This window comes from Danio rerio, chromosome 20 (genome assembly GCF_052040795.2).
Source record: "Danio rerio strain M-AB ecotype USA chromosome 20, GRCz13ab, whole genome shotgun sequence".
NCBI lineage: Eukaryota > Metazoa > Chordata > Actinopteri > Cypriniformes > Danionidae > Danio > Danio rerio.
Window position 1 is genome coordinate 7,070,939 of NC_141040.1, and position 13,418 is coordinate 7,084,356.

At 39.8% G+C, this 13,418-nt stretch overlaps 3 protein-coding genes across 6 annotated transcripts in view; 1 reads left to right on the plus strand and 2 right to left on the minus strand.

Moving 5' to 3' along the window:
• Positions 1–13,418, minus strand: part of dsc2l (desmocollin 2 like) — a 1,349,056-nt gene that overhangs the window by 949,767 nt on the left and 385,871 nt on the right. The window lies entirely within an intron of this gene.
• Positions 1–13,418, plus strand: part of tns3.2 (tensin 3, tandem duplicate 2) — an 817,627-nt gene that overhangs the window by 365,875 nt on the left and 438,334 nt on the right. The window lies entirely within an intron of this gene.
• The window catches only part of adcy1a (adenylate cyclase 1a), a 122,260-nt gene that overhangs the window by 30,627 nt on the left and 78,215 nt on the right, over positions 1–13,418 (minus strand). For 2 of the 3 annotated variants that reach the window (XM_087297044.1, NM_001168349.1), the window contains 4 exon segments: positions 13,093–13,287; positions 3,422–3,519; positions 3,177–3,261; positions 732–821 (listed from right to left, as the gene is read on the minus strand). In XM_087297044.1, the coding sequence (XP_087153170.1) occupies positions 732–821; positions 3,177–3,261; positions 3,422–3,519; positions 13,093–13,287 (468 nt within the window). 3 annotated transcript variants of the gene reach the window in all.

Sequence of the window (13,418 nt, forward strand, 5' to 3'; positions counted from 1 at the left end):
AGACTCCAAACAAACTGATGCTGTTTTTCAGCCTTTACAAAGCACATAAACACAGTTATTTTCTCAATAAAATCTATGTTAGTTATTTAGCAACGAAGCTAAAGTCATCGGGCAGACAGAAGCACTTCCCATCACGCAAATGTGAGTCTGTTGTAAAGTGAATTTGACATGTGAACGAAGCTGATTTGACGAGCGAATAAAACAGATTTTGACATGCGAATGAAGCAAGTTAACTCAAATGTTCACGTGTCTATTTACGCGCAAATAGCGTGATTTATCCACACGTTATGTGTCTGGTGTGAACACAGCATTAGTATATTTTCTATATTTCTACATCTCAAATTATCCCCCAATACTTAAACCCAACTATACTGTATCTTACTAATTTAAAATAAGGCATCTCTTAATAACTCAAGGAATATGTTATTATATAAAATAGCTCGAATGCATAGTCAGCATTTAAAGTGGTTTTAAAAAGTTTTTTTTTCCATTGGACAGAATGGGTTGAATAGTTCTAAGACAACTGAAACCACTTTAGATGATGAACCACTTCAAATGCTGACTACTGTATAGCTCAAGTGAAGTGTTATCACAGGGTCTAACACATGACAAGCAGTAAATGAGTCAAGCTGGTAAAATCTTGTTGCATTTCTTTTTTTTTTTTTTTCTCGAGAAGTGTGATCACCCTCAGTAATACAATCATCACTCTCTTCTACTGTACACACACTCACCACACACCCCTGGGTCACAGAGTACATCAGCAGCACCAGAAACCCACACAAAACCGTTCTGATCTGTAGGGTCAGGCAGTCGGGGGAGCACTGAGACAAAGACAGCAAAGAGCAAATATTAAACCTGTAGAATAATATCACACATGAGCAAGATTTACACATTCACTACATAGAATGTGATGTCCGTTGCTATAGGTGGTTGTTAAGTGGTAGAGCGTATTCTAGGGTGCTATAGTGTTTGGCTGTTCTGGGTGGTTGTTATGAGATGCTAAATTGCTATTGGTGGCCATAGGTTGAGTGATATTGGTTCTTGGTTGCTATTGGTGGTCATTAAGTAGAGCAATTATGCAGTAGATGGTCTTAGAGTGTTTAAGGTGGGTGATTGTTATGTGGTTTGGGTGCTTTAAGGGTTGTTAGGTGGTGCTAAAGTGCACTGGGTGGTTGTTAGGTGACACTACGGTGCTCTGGGTGGGTACTGTAGATTAGATGCTGTCTTGATGTGTTCTGGGTGGTGCTATATTATTCTAAATGATTGCTAGGTGGTGATCAACTGCTGTAGGGTGCTCTGAGCAGTTGTTAAATAGTGCTATGTTGCACTAGGTGGTTGTTAGGTGGTACAATAGAGCTCTGGTGATTGTTATGTGATGCTATGGTATTCTAAATGGTTGCTAGGTGGTGCTAAACTGCTGCAGGCGCTCTGAGCAGTTGTTAATTGGTGGTATGTTGTACTGGGTGGTTGTTAGGTGGTACAATAGTGCTCTGGTGATTGTTATGTGGTGCTATGATACTCTAAATGGTTGCTAGGGGGTGCTACATTGCTGTAGGGTGCTTTGAGCAGTTGTTAACTGGAGCTATGTTTCACTGGGTGGTTGATAGGTGATACTATAGTGCTCTGGTGATTGTTATGTGGTGCTGTGGTACTGTAAATGGTTGCTAGGTGGTGCTAATATGATGTAGGGTGCTCTGAACAGTTGTTAATTGGTGCTATGTTGCACTGGGGGGTTGTTAGGTGGTTCTATAGTGCTCCGGTGATTGTTATGTGGTGCTATGGTACTCTAAATGGTTGCTAGGGGGTGCTAAATAGCTGTAGGGTGCTTTGAGCAGTTGTTAATCGGAGCTATGTTGCACTGGGTGGTTGTTAGGTGATACTATAGTGCTCTGGTGATTGTTATGTGGTGCTGTGGTACTTTAAACGGTTGCTAGGTGGTGCTAAATTGCGGTAGTGCACTCTGAACAGTTGTTAATTGGTGCTATGTTGCACTGGGTGGTTGTTAGGTGGTACAATAGTGCTCTGGTGATTGTTATGTGGTGCTATGGTACTGTCAATATTTGCTGGGTGGTGCTAAATTGCTGTAGGGTGCTCTGAACAGTTGCTAATTGGTGCTACTGTATGTTGCACTGGTTGGATGTTAAGTGGTGCTAAATTGGTGCAGATGGCTCTGAGTGGTTGGTAATTGATGCTATGGTGCTAAAGTATTCTAGGCAGTGCTAGGCTGTCCCGAGTGGATGTTAGGTGGTGCTGGGGTGCTTCAAATCATTATTAGGTTGTGCTTAGGTGGTTTTGTTTGATCTGTGTAGTTGTTAAGTGGTGCTACTGTGCACTGGTTACATGTAACTGTAGGTGGGTGATTGTTAGGTCGCACTAGGGTGATCTGAGTATTGCCATGGTACTCTACATTGTTGTTATGGGTTGCTAAATTGATGTAGGTGACTCTGGTTGGTTGTTAATTGGTGCTATATAGCACTGGGTTGTTGTTAGGCATTACTATGGTGCTCCGGGTGGTTGATAGGCTGTGCTGGGTAGTCATTAGGTGGCTTTCGGGCACTCTGTATGTTGTCTCTGCAGTTGTTTGGTAGTCCTTAAGTGCTGTACTTGGTTCTTGACTGTTCTTGGTGGCTGTTAGGTGCTGCATGTAAAGTGGTGTTAGAATGCTCTAGTTGACTGATAGGTGGTGCTGCAGCACTGTAAGTGGTTGTTAAGTGGTGTAGGGAGTTCTGGGTGGTTTTCATGTTCTGTTATGGATGTTAGGTGGTTCTTGATTGCTCTGGGTGGTTATTAAAAAGCACCAGAGTGTCATTGGCGCTAGGGTGTTATAAATAATTGTTAGGTTATTAGGGTAAATGCATTAAAAAAGTAGGTTTCAAAAAAGCCCAATCCCAAGTCTGTGATATTCTCAATCCTAGACACGACTTGAGCCCCACATTCACTGTAGGTTTTATCATCCTCCAGGCACCAGGTGAAAATTGTACTTAGAGTAATATCACACCTCTCCTCAACAAACCCTATGACCTGAGGTGTCACTCAAGTCTACAGCACAAACAGTGCAGGACAAGTAATGTATCAAAGTTTAAAGCCCAGGGTCATGCTTTGTAAGCCAATGCATAATGTAATGTTGTGAAATTAAACAACTGCATTCAAGAAATGTTTTTTTTTTTTTCTGTTACCTGTACATGGGTAACGTGAAGATACATCACACTTGCCATGTGGAAACATAAACAGAGAACCAGCAGAATTACAACCAGAAGACCTCTGCAATGAGAGAGAGAGAGAGAGAGAGATGTTGCATAGATGCTGTATGAATAACTGACCTAAGCTAAAGTGTCATCAAAATAGTAAAATAGTACGTCTGACAAATTAAGAAAAAGGTGTGTAATGCTTATGTATGTGTGTCTGTGTGTGATTTACATACTGAGGAATGATGAGAAAATAGACCACTGCAAAAAACGAAGTGAGGACTAGCGAGATAACCACCGCACTGATGAAGGCATCATCATACACTTGCTGGTACTGTGTGACAGAAAAAGACAAAGACAATTTGATTAATTGTTTCAATTACACAACCTGCATTTCTATAGTTTCACCTATAGTTTCAAAAAACAACAGGACTGAAATGGTTTAAATAATTTCCAGGATGACATGCTTATTTCGAAACAGAAAATACACTTTTAATATATATTTTTGGAACACAATGGTCAATTTCTTAAATTTCTCTTTTTCTATCATCAGCTAAATGTGAACTCTTAAAAAACATGAAAGATTTCATTTCATTTTTAAATCAAGGTAGATTTCATGCACTCCAGAGATACAAAATCCAGTGTAAATTTGTAATTTGTAACTGAAGCTTTCAGAAAAATAAAGATTTTCTTATATTTTAATATTTCTGTGTCATTATTTTGGTGGGCAAAAGGTCATCAATACATGAATGTTGAAAGTCAGAGTTCATTGATTCATTTATTTTCCTTCGGCTAAGTCTCTATTTCAAAGGTCACCACAGTGGAATGAACCGCATATTCCAGCATATGTTTTACACAGCGGATGCTGTTTCCGGCCGCAACCCAGTATTGGGAAACACCCATACATTATTGCATTCACACACATACACTATGGCTAATTTAGTTAATCCATTTCACATATGCGTAGCGCATGTCTGTGGACTGTGTGGGAAACCGGAGCACCTGGGGGAGACCCACATGAACACAGGGAGAACATGCAAACTCAGAAAATGACAGAAAGGCCAACTGCCCAGACAGGATTCAAACCAGCGACCTTCTTGCTGTGAGTCAATAGTGCTAACGACTGAGCCACTGACATCAAAGCTTCGACATTAAATCAATAAGCATTTTTGATGTGTGTCTTATGTCAATGTTGATATAAATTTTATGTCATTTTGATATCAAGGTGCCTGCTGGGTACTTAGAAAAAAACTCAGGATTACAATCAAGGCATTCTTTGAACTTTAAAAAAAAAAAGTCTTTCATATAGATCAGGGGTCTCAAACTCGCGGCCCGCGGGCCATTTGCGGCCCTCAGTGCAATATTTTGTGGCCCGCGCCGACCGCTGGAGAGCGCTCCCCACACCGCTGATTCTATCCGTACACAGCGCGCTTGTCACTCAATGTGCGTTGTCGCGCGCGTTCTGATCAGCTGTGCTGTCGCGCGCGTACTCAAGAGCCTACTGAAGAGCGGGACCGAGGGTGTGTCGCGTCGCGGGGGCACTTTTGATCATTTTGGAAGGGCACTTTCTATGCAAGACTAAAAAGGGCATGTGCTCTGCACAGGTTGAGCCCTATGTGTGCACGTGCCTGCCCTGCATCTTATATATATTATCAGCCTGATCTCACGAGAAAACGTAAGTATTTTACGTTTTGCCAGTTTAGTGGCTAATTCGTACGAATTCGTACGAGTTCAGTCGTACGAAATGGTACGATTTTTAAAAGGAGGCGTGGCACCTGACCCCACCCCTAACCCCAACCGTCATTGGGGGGATAAGCAAATCGTATTAAATTGTACGAATTAGATCGTACGAATTCATACGAATTAGCCACTAAATGAAAAAGTTACGAATTGCCATGAGATTGTGTTGATATTATAGGTAGATACAGACTGGTACAGACTGATTTGACTGGAGTGGGGTGGGGGTGTTTTATTTATACATATATACGCCTTTTTTAGGTGAGGGAATGGAAGTTTTGAGTGAGTTCCCCCATTTTTTTCCCTAGGACTTCAATAAGTCAAAGTACAGGTCTAGACTTAATGATGATCATCTTCAAGCCATCCTGAGGGTCTCAACTGCTTCCGCTCTAAAGCCAAATGTGGTTCAGATTTGTGAGAAGAAGCGCTGTCAAGTCTCTGGCAGCAAGAAGTAGGCAAAAGATGCCATGTTCAGAAGAACTGTTCATAATCTTCACTCAATGTTCTATTAATGTTCAGGACACTTCATGTTCAGAAGAAATAATTAAAACTGTTAATAATGACATTTGAGGACTTTTTTTTGTGAAATCCCTTATGCGGCCCAGCCTCACCCAGACTTTGCCTCCTGCGGCCCCCAGGTAAATTGAGTTTGAGACCCCTGATATAGATATTAACTTTCATAGTAAGTAGTAAGTAATGTGTGTTTATATAGCGCATCTATCATGTATGGCCATATACCAGGTGTGGGCAAACTTGATCCTGGAGGGCCGGTGTCTTGCATAGTTTAGCTCCAACCCTATTCAAACAGACCTCCCTATAGAGTTCAAGTGATCTTGAAGACACTGATTAGTTTGTTCAGGTGTGTTTGACTAGTGTTGGAACAAAACTCTGCAGGGACACCGGCCCTCGAGGATCAAGTTTGCCCATCCCTTCCATATACCAAAAAACCTTCACAATCATGAGATGGGTTTGTCTCTCCAAACCACCACCAGTGTGCAGCATCCACTTAGATGAGGCGACAGCAGCCACTGGACCACACACCAGCTATAGGGGGAGTGGAAAGACAGTGATAGAGCCAATTCGGTGGATGGGAATGATTGGGAGGCTATGATAGATAAGGGCCAATGGAGAGAACTTGGCCAGGACACTGAGGTTACACCCCTACTCTTTAGAGGATTGCTATGGGATTTTTAATGAACGCAGAGAGTCGGGACCTTGGTTTAACATCTCATCAAAAGATGGCACTTAATAAAGCTATAGTGTCCCCTTTACTTTACTGGGGCATTAGGACTTACACAGACCACAGGTTGAACACCACTGCTAGCCTCACTAACACCACTTCCAACCGAAACCTAGTTTTCGCATGCACTGACCAGGCTCAGCCCAGCTAAGCTTCACTAGCCGCATTTCCACTATCGGGCCAGTGCGAGCCAGGGCTTTAATCGGGCCGGGCCGGGCCAATAGCCCGGGAGGTTGAGAAATGAGGCCAAAATCATGTCGCGTTTCCACTGTCGGGCTAGTAGCTCACAGCGCGTCACGCAAACACCGCCCACAGAACATCCCCGAATCAAACGTCACACAACCCGCCCACTTCAGCGGGAATCAAGCAGATAAAGCACACCATAGAACCATCACGAAACTAAACTATTAGAATGAAGACAACCGAAACAAACAAATGACAAGTTACTGTACAGCAGTACATTATATGTCTATATGCACAGACCTGTGTATTAACATTCATCACATTTGTTTACTCGTCGACCGACCGTTGGCATTGTGCATTGAGTGCTCTCGCCACTAAGGGAGGGACCCATCACAGTGAGCGCACCCGTCCATAATATAAAAACACAGATATTCTCCTTTATAACTCGATATGGCATGTATTTTATAACATCCTCGTTTTGATAGACGTCGTGTTAAGTGTTTCAGCACAAGAGCGAGTAGCCTAATAAAATATAGCCATATTTGTTGCGCTCAGCAGCTATTCACTAAAGCTCTTCATTTAAAGTTTCATTTATAAATTTAACCTCATCATATAAAAACATAAACACTTGTTTGAGGATATAGAACACATTTTGTGTTTGGATTTTCCCCCAATGCGTTTAAAGCTGCGCTGCGCAGGACTGGGTGACGGAAAAAAAGGTAGGCTAGATTCTGCTTTCACTCACCCAAATTATGCTCTGTTTTTGCGATTTGATTAATATCATCGTATCCAAATACTTTATAAATAATATGTTAAACCTTCTCCGGTGTTTATTATTTTTTAGAAAATATCTAAAATCTTTTTTTTTCAGACAGGTCTTTGTAAAATGAAAGTTAGGCTATAAGTGGCTTTAAAATGATTTGATTTATGTATTGTATATAGGCTACCTACATTGTTCTAGCTAGCTAATGTTTATTTTATATTGGTTTATTTATTTAATGCGATTATATATATATATATATATATATATATATATATATATATATATATATATATATATATATATCAGATATTTTTAATTCTTTAAATTATATTTTAATATAGCTTAGGCTATTTTATCAAGATATGACACTATATTGTTTAAAGTCTACGAAAGTGGGCACGTAATTTGTTTTATGTCTTTCTGTTGTATTTATATATTGTGTATTAACTCCAAAATAAATAAACAAAAAAGCCGCTCATGACATCAACAGAGCTGTGAAGGAGCGCTCTTGCCCGGTCTCACACACACATACAGGCATTTAAACGCGCACAAACACACCTTTTAAACTTGACAATAACTCTCGAAAAACCTTATTGTGTGCTGTGTCTTTAATATGGTGTGAAGATTATTATGCATTATTGAAGCCTAAAGGAGGACGCAGCAATGTCACTATACATTAAAACTACTTTATTATTTTATGCAGCAGCCTTACATTTAAAAGGGAAACATAAGGGTGATCATACGCAAAAAGACCCCAGACTATAAGGCTAGATGTTTTCTTTCCCTTATTTCTTTATTTATTTGTTTGGCGCATGTATGTGCGATCAGAAAACTGCACGCCTCTCCTTTCACTCTGCCCCAAAGCCCCAGCTGGCCCTCCTTGGCCCAAGGTATTCGGCGGGCCGAAAAAGGCCGGCCGCTGGCCCCAAGAAAGCCCCGCTTTGGCCCGATTAGGCCCCGGAAGTGACAGTGGAAACGGCCTTGGCTCACCCTGGCTCGCTCGCTTTAGGCGCGATTGTGGTAACGCAGCTAGTGATTTACAGGTCTTGGGCTAAAGTGTGATATGGCTGTGGCTATGGATATGACTGGCTAAAGTCATTAATATAGATAATGACTTTCTAATTTGTACCTTTGCAGATATTGATGCTCAAAAACCAACAAGATGCACTAAAAAGGCTGAAATTGTTAAAAAACACACACACATACACCAGGATGCTTTGAAAAAGTGTTTCATTTTGATAAAAAAAAACACCAAAAATTGCCCCAAAAACACCCGTGTGTGTGTGTGTGTGTTCGTATAAACATATGATTTGTTGCATCTCTTGTAGGTGTCACAGGCAACGTGTATTTGTGTCATTCCAGCGCAGCCTGCAACAGATCAATGCAACACCCTGCTTTGTGCGTCAGCTTCATTAGAGTATAAAACCCAGCATCCCCCTCTTCACAAGAGACAGATGCGATGTCATTATATTCCCAGAGAGAGCAGGGAAAGCCACCGCCGCTCCTGTACGCATGAGAAAGAGAGAATATATATGTCGTGAGTCTTACAGATTTTCCCAAATCATTACCGTTGCCCCCATTCTGTTAGGGTGGGCGGACGTCTCACATGAATCGCGGATGGGAGGGATTGGAGAGGAGCGAATGTAGGCAAAGAAACATAGATGAGGGGGAGAGAGGATGTTGAAAGTGAGAGGAGACTGGGAGTCACGAAGCACAACAGAACAATGCGGGGGAAGCGGCGTATGTGTCGGAGGAAATTCTTCGCTCCGTCTCTCTCGCAATTCGCCAAGTCACTAATGCCAACGCACTGCTGTAATGGGGACAACGGGGCATGTGTCACTCTCTCTCCCTGGTGGACATTTCACAGGGTAGGCTGGTTTGTTAGGTCTTTTTCTGCACAGACAAGCACTGCTGTTTAAATGTGTGTGTCAGTAAGATTTTTAAAAACATTATTAATTTTTATTTTTTTTTGCAAGGATGTGATTATATAACATATACATATAATACATATAATATACAGAATTATTAGCCCTGGATATCTGTCCCCAATTTCTGATTAACACAAAGAAGAATTTTTTTAAACAAATTTGTAAACATAATAATTTTAATAACTCATTTCTAATAACTTGGTGACAGTACATAATATTTTACTAGACATTTCTCCAGATGCTGGAATTCAGCTTAAAGTGCAATTTAAAGGCTTAACTAGGGTAATTAGGCAAGTAATTTGTATAACAGTTGTTATGCAGACTATTAAACAAACAAAACAAAAAAAACATAGGGGCTAGTAATACTGACCTTAGACTATTTTTTACACTTAACATTTAAAACTGTTTTCATTCTAGCCAAAATAAAACAGATTAGACTTTCTCAAGAAGAAAAAAAATTTTTATAGGAAATACCGGTAAAAATGTAGTGCTCTGTTAAACATCATTTGAGAAAGATTGGAAAAAGAAAAGAACAAAGGGGCGAGGCAGTGGCGCAGTGGGTAGTGCTGTAGCCTTCGCGTGGGTTTCCTCCGGGTGCTTCGGTTTCCCCCACAGTCCAAAGACATGCAGTAAAGGTGAATTGGGTAGGCTAAATTGTCCGTAGTGTATGAGTGTGTGTGTCAATGTTTCCCAGAGATGGGCTGTGGCTGGAAGTGCATCCGCTACGTAAAAATTTGCTGGATAAGTTGGCGGTTCATTCCGCTGTGGCAACCCCGGATTAATAAAGAGACTAAGCCGACAAGAAAATGAATGAATGAATGAAAAGAACAAACATACAAAAAAAAAAACACAGGAGGGCTAATAATTTTGACTTTAACTACACAATGTCTTATACACTACCTGACAAAAGTCTTGTCACCTATCCAAGTTTTATGAACAATAACTAAATACTTAAAGACTTCAAGTTGATCATTTGGTATCAGAAAAGGGCTTAAATGAAAGGCAGAGGCCTCTAGATTACGCCTATTTTAGCAAAATAAAATATAATCATGCCTTGGTTTTTAATTATTTAATTAAGACTGTAAGGTCTGACTCTGCTTAGACAAAAGTCTGGTATTTAACAGAAATAGTGGACAGTATAGAAATTAAAGTGATGGTGCAGTAGAAAAAGAATTATCATTGTGTCTGACTCCCATTAGCTTGGAGGACTGCTACATCTCTGCAATGACTCAAATAACTAATTAATAAAGTCATCTAAAATGGCAAAGTAAGCGTTCTTGCAAGAACCCCAAGTGTTCATTGAGATTTTTTGGATTCATCTTCAATGCCTCCTCCATCTTATCCCAGAAATGCTTAATAATGTTCATGTTTAGTGACTGGGCTGGCCAATTCTGGAGCACCTTGACCTTTTTTGCTTTCAGGAACTTTGATGTGGAGGCTAAAGTATGAAAAGGCGCACTATCCTGCTGAAGAATTTGCCCTCTCCTGTGGTTTATAATTATGTTTCTAAGTTTATAATTATAATAATTATATATGTAGTGCTGTCGCCTCACAGCAAGAAGGTCGCTGGTTCGAACCTCGGCTCAGTTGGCCTTTCTGTGTGGAGTTTGCATGTTCTCCCTGACTTCGCGTGGGTTTCCCCCACAGTCATTGGGTAGGCTAAATTGTCCATATGTGTGTGAATGTGTGTGTGGATGTTTCCCAGAGATGGGTTGTGGCTGGAAGGGCATCCGCTGTGTAAAAACTTGCTGGATAAGTTGGCGGTTCATTCTGCTGTGGCAACCCCGGATTTATAAAGGGACTAAGCCGACAAGAAAATGAATGAATGAATGTTGTTTTACAACTTGGATTGACGACAAGACTTTAGTCAGGTTGTGTATTAATATATATTTCAAACAAATGCTGCTCTTTCATCTTTGCTGCAAAAAAAAAAAAAAAAGTATTATAGTTTATTTAACACATATGGTGGCTTATAATGGGGAATTTTGTCACAGTATATGGGTTAGTTGGCATAATGGAACTACAAGACTATGTGTTCAGGATTGGCCTGGCATAAATTATACATCTTTTATTTTGTTGCTTTTGTGTCTCCATGTGAACAAGAATAGTTTTGACAATATTGCTGACTGTAACCAAAACTTTGAAACAAAGAAAAACTTGGCAGTTTAGAATCCAATGATGTTATCCCTTTATCTGCCCCACCAAGAATTTTTTTGGATTGCATTTCTTTACTCCTAATGTCGCTTGTTAACACACTCAATGCATTAAAGATGTGTTCCTCTACCAAATGGTTGATATGCCGGTTTATGGTAAATGTCCGTGCACACCAAGACGTTTTTTGCTTGCGTTTTTCATCGACGTTTAACGCCTCGTGACTAAATAAACAACATCAATGTGATCGTGCACACCAACTCGCAAAAACGGCAGGCGCAAAAAAAAAATTTTAAAAATTTTTAAAGAGACGCCTCATGCTCTTTTTTTTTTTTTTTTTTGACACGCCACGTCAAAGCCTTCTCCACCAATCAGATTGACACTTTTGTTCACGTGCACAGAGATGCTGAAGTTACAGTAAAGAACACTTGGAGGCGCTCAAGTGCAAAACTGTCAATGCGAACGCACATTGAAGAAGATTCCCAGAGGCAATATGAGCGTGGAGCTGCTTATTGCACTGGTGAACAATAAAAATTTCTTCATAGCTATAGCTGGAGCTGCTACTTGAACCATCAAGCAACAAGCGTGTCAACTTTGTTTTCTTCTTCTGTGTTACAAGCGGGTGTCAGAAGCTTAAAGTTGTGTAGCGGCATGATTTTGCATAGTTCGACGCCAGTGAAAATCACTTGGGTTTGAATCCGGAAAAACTGTGTGTGGATGTGATGGGCTGCGGCTGGAAGGGCATCCGCTGCATACAAACATGCTAGCTAAGTTGGCGTTTCATTCTGCTGTGGCGACCCTGAATTAATAAAGGGTCTAAGCTAAAAGAAAATAAATGAATGAATGAATGAAAAATCTGAAGTGTAAGACCAATTTATTAAAAAAAAAACACTAAATCATCTTTATTTTTTGAAGTATGCTAAAAAGATTTCAGATTCTCATCCTTCATTTGTTTTCTTGCTTTTTTTTTTACAATAAAACCAAAATCAAGTGTAGTAGTGCAACAGGATTATGTTTGTTTAATTTTTTGAAAACCAACATTTCTGTGTGTGTAAACCATTATTTAAAACAGGCATTCTATAAATCAATCTATTAGTCATTATTTAAAACATTCAAAACACGGTCAACCGTTTGGTAGAGCAGGCAGTTCCATTCCAAAATGTGTAAATAAAATTTTTGTTTGGAAATAAGAAAAACTAAAAATCTATTTTAGGACGTAGTGATGCATAATATATTGGCAGCCATTATGGTATCAGTCAGTCGATCCTTTTCAGAAGTTATAACATATTTAATGGTCATCATAATCTTAAAAGTTCTTTTAAAACGTATGAACATTTATTTGCATTTAAGTATGTATTATATCATCTTTGCATCAAATTACAAAAAAAAAAAAAAATTAAAAAATGACCTAATGCAACGTCTATGGGGCTGAGAGTAAATTTGACATTACACTCTGGCTGCCGTCATCATCTCACACTATATTTTTCCATTTTCAGAAAGATTTTATAACACTATCGATGAGTTTTTCTTGTATTATTTCAGCAAATAGGATTGTAAAAAAAAATGTTGTACTCTCCCATTCACTGCGCTCTAAGTTTACCCAACCATGACGCCTTCCACCACTGAGACACACTCAAATGTGAGAAGAGTCTATAAAAGTCTACCTTTAATGTTTACATTATCTGCCTGATAAGAAAATATATTATCAGCCAATACATTATGGGTTATTTCTGATAGTTTCCTGAGAGTTCATCTTTAATTGATTACTATTGATGGATTAAGTATCTAATTTATTTGCCAAATATAAAAAATGATCTGACAAAAATGTCTATATCTGTGCACCCCTAGTCATAACCCAATTCATGACAACTTCCCCAAAGTGAAGACTAGCCATCTAGTACTCACTCTCTGCTCTCTTTCTCTGCTCCTGTATGTGAGGGTGATGTAGTTGAGGTCTGCCATCTCTGACTCCGTCTGTCGTGCTTCTATCAGCCGGCCGATATAACGGTTCACTCGGGTCCCTGGAGAATTCTGCACCATTCCTGCTGAAAATGACGTCCGGTTACGAAGCTTCTCAGAAGCCGTTCGTAACGCTCGTCTCTGCAGAGACAGGAGAAGATTTCTGATGAAGTCCAGCTTATTAGATTCAAAATTTTAAACCTCAAGCTTACAATGCCCATCGCTAATATAGACAATATAATATAAAATTAACACTTTTGAGTTGAATGAAC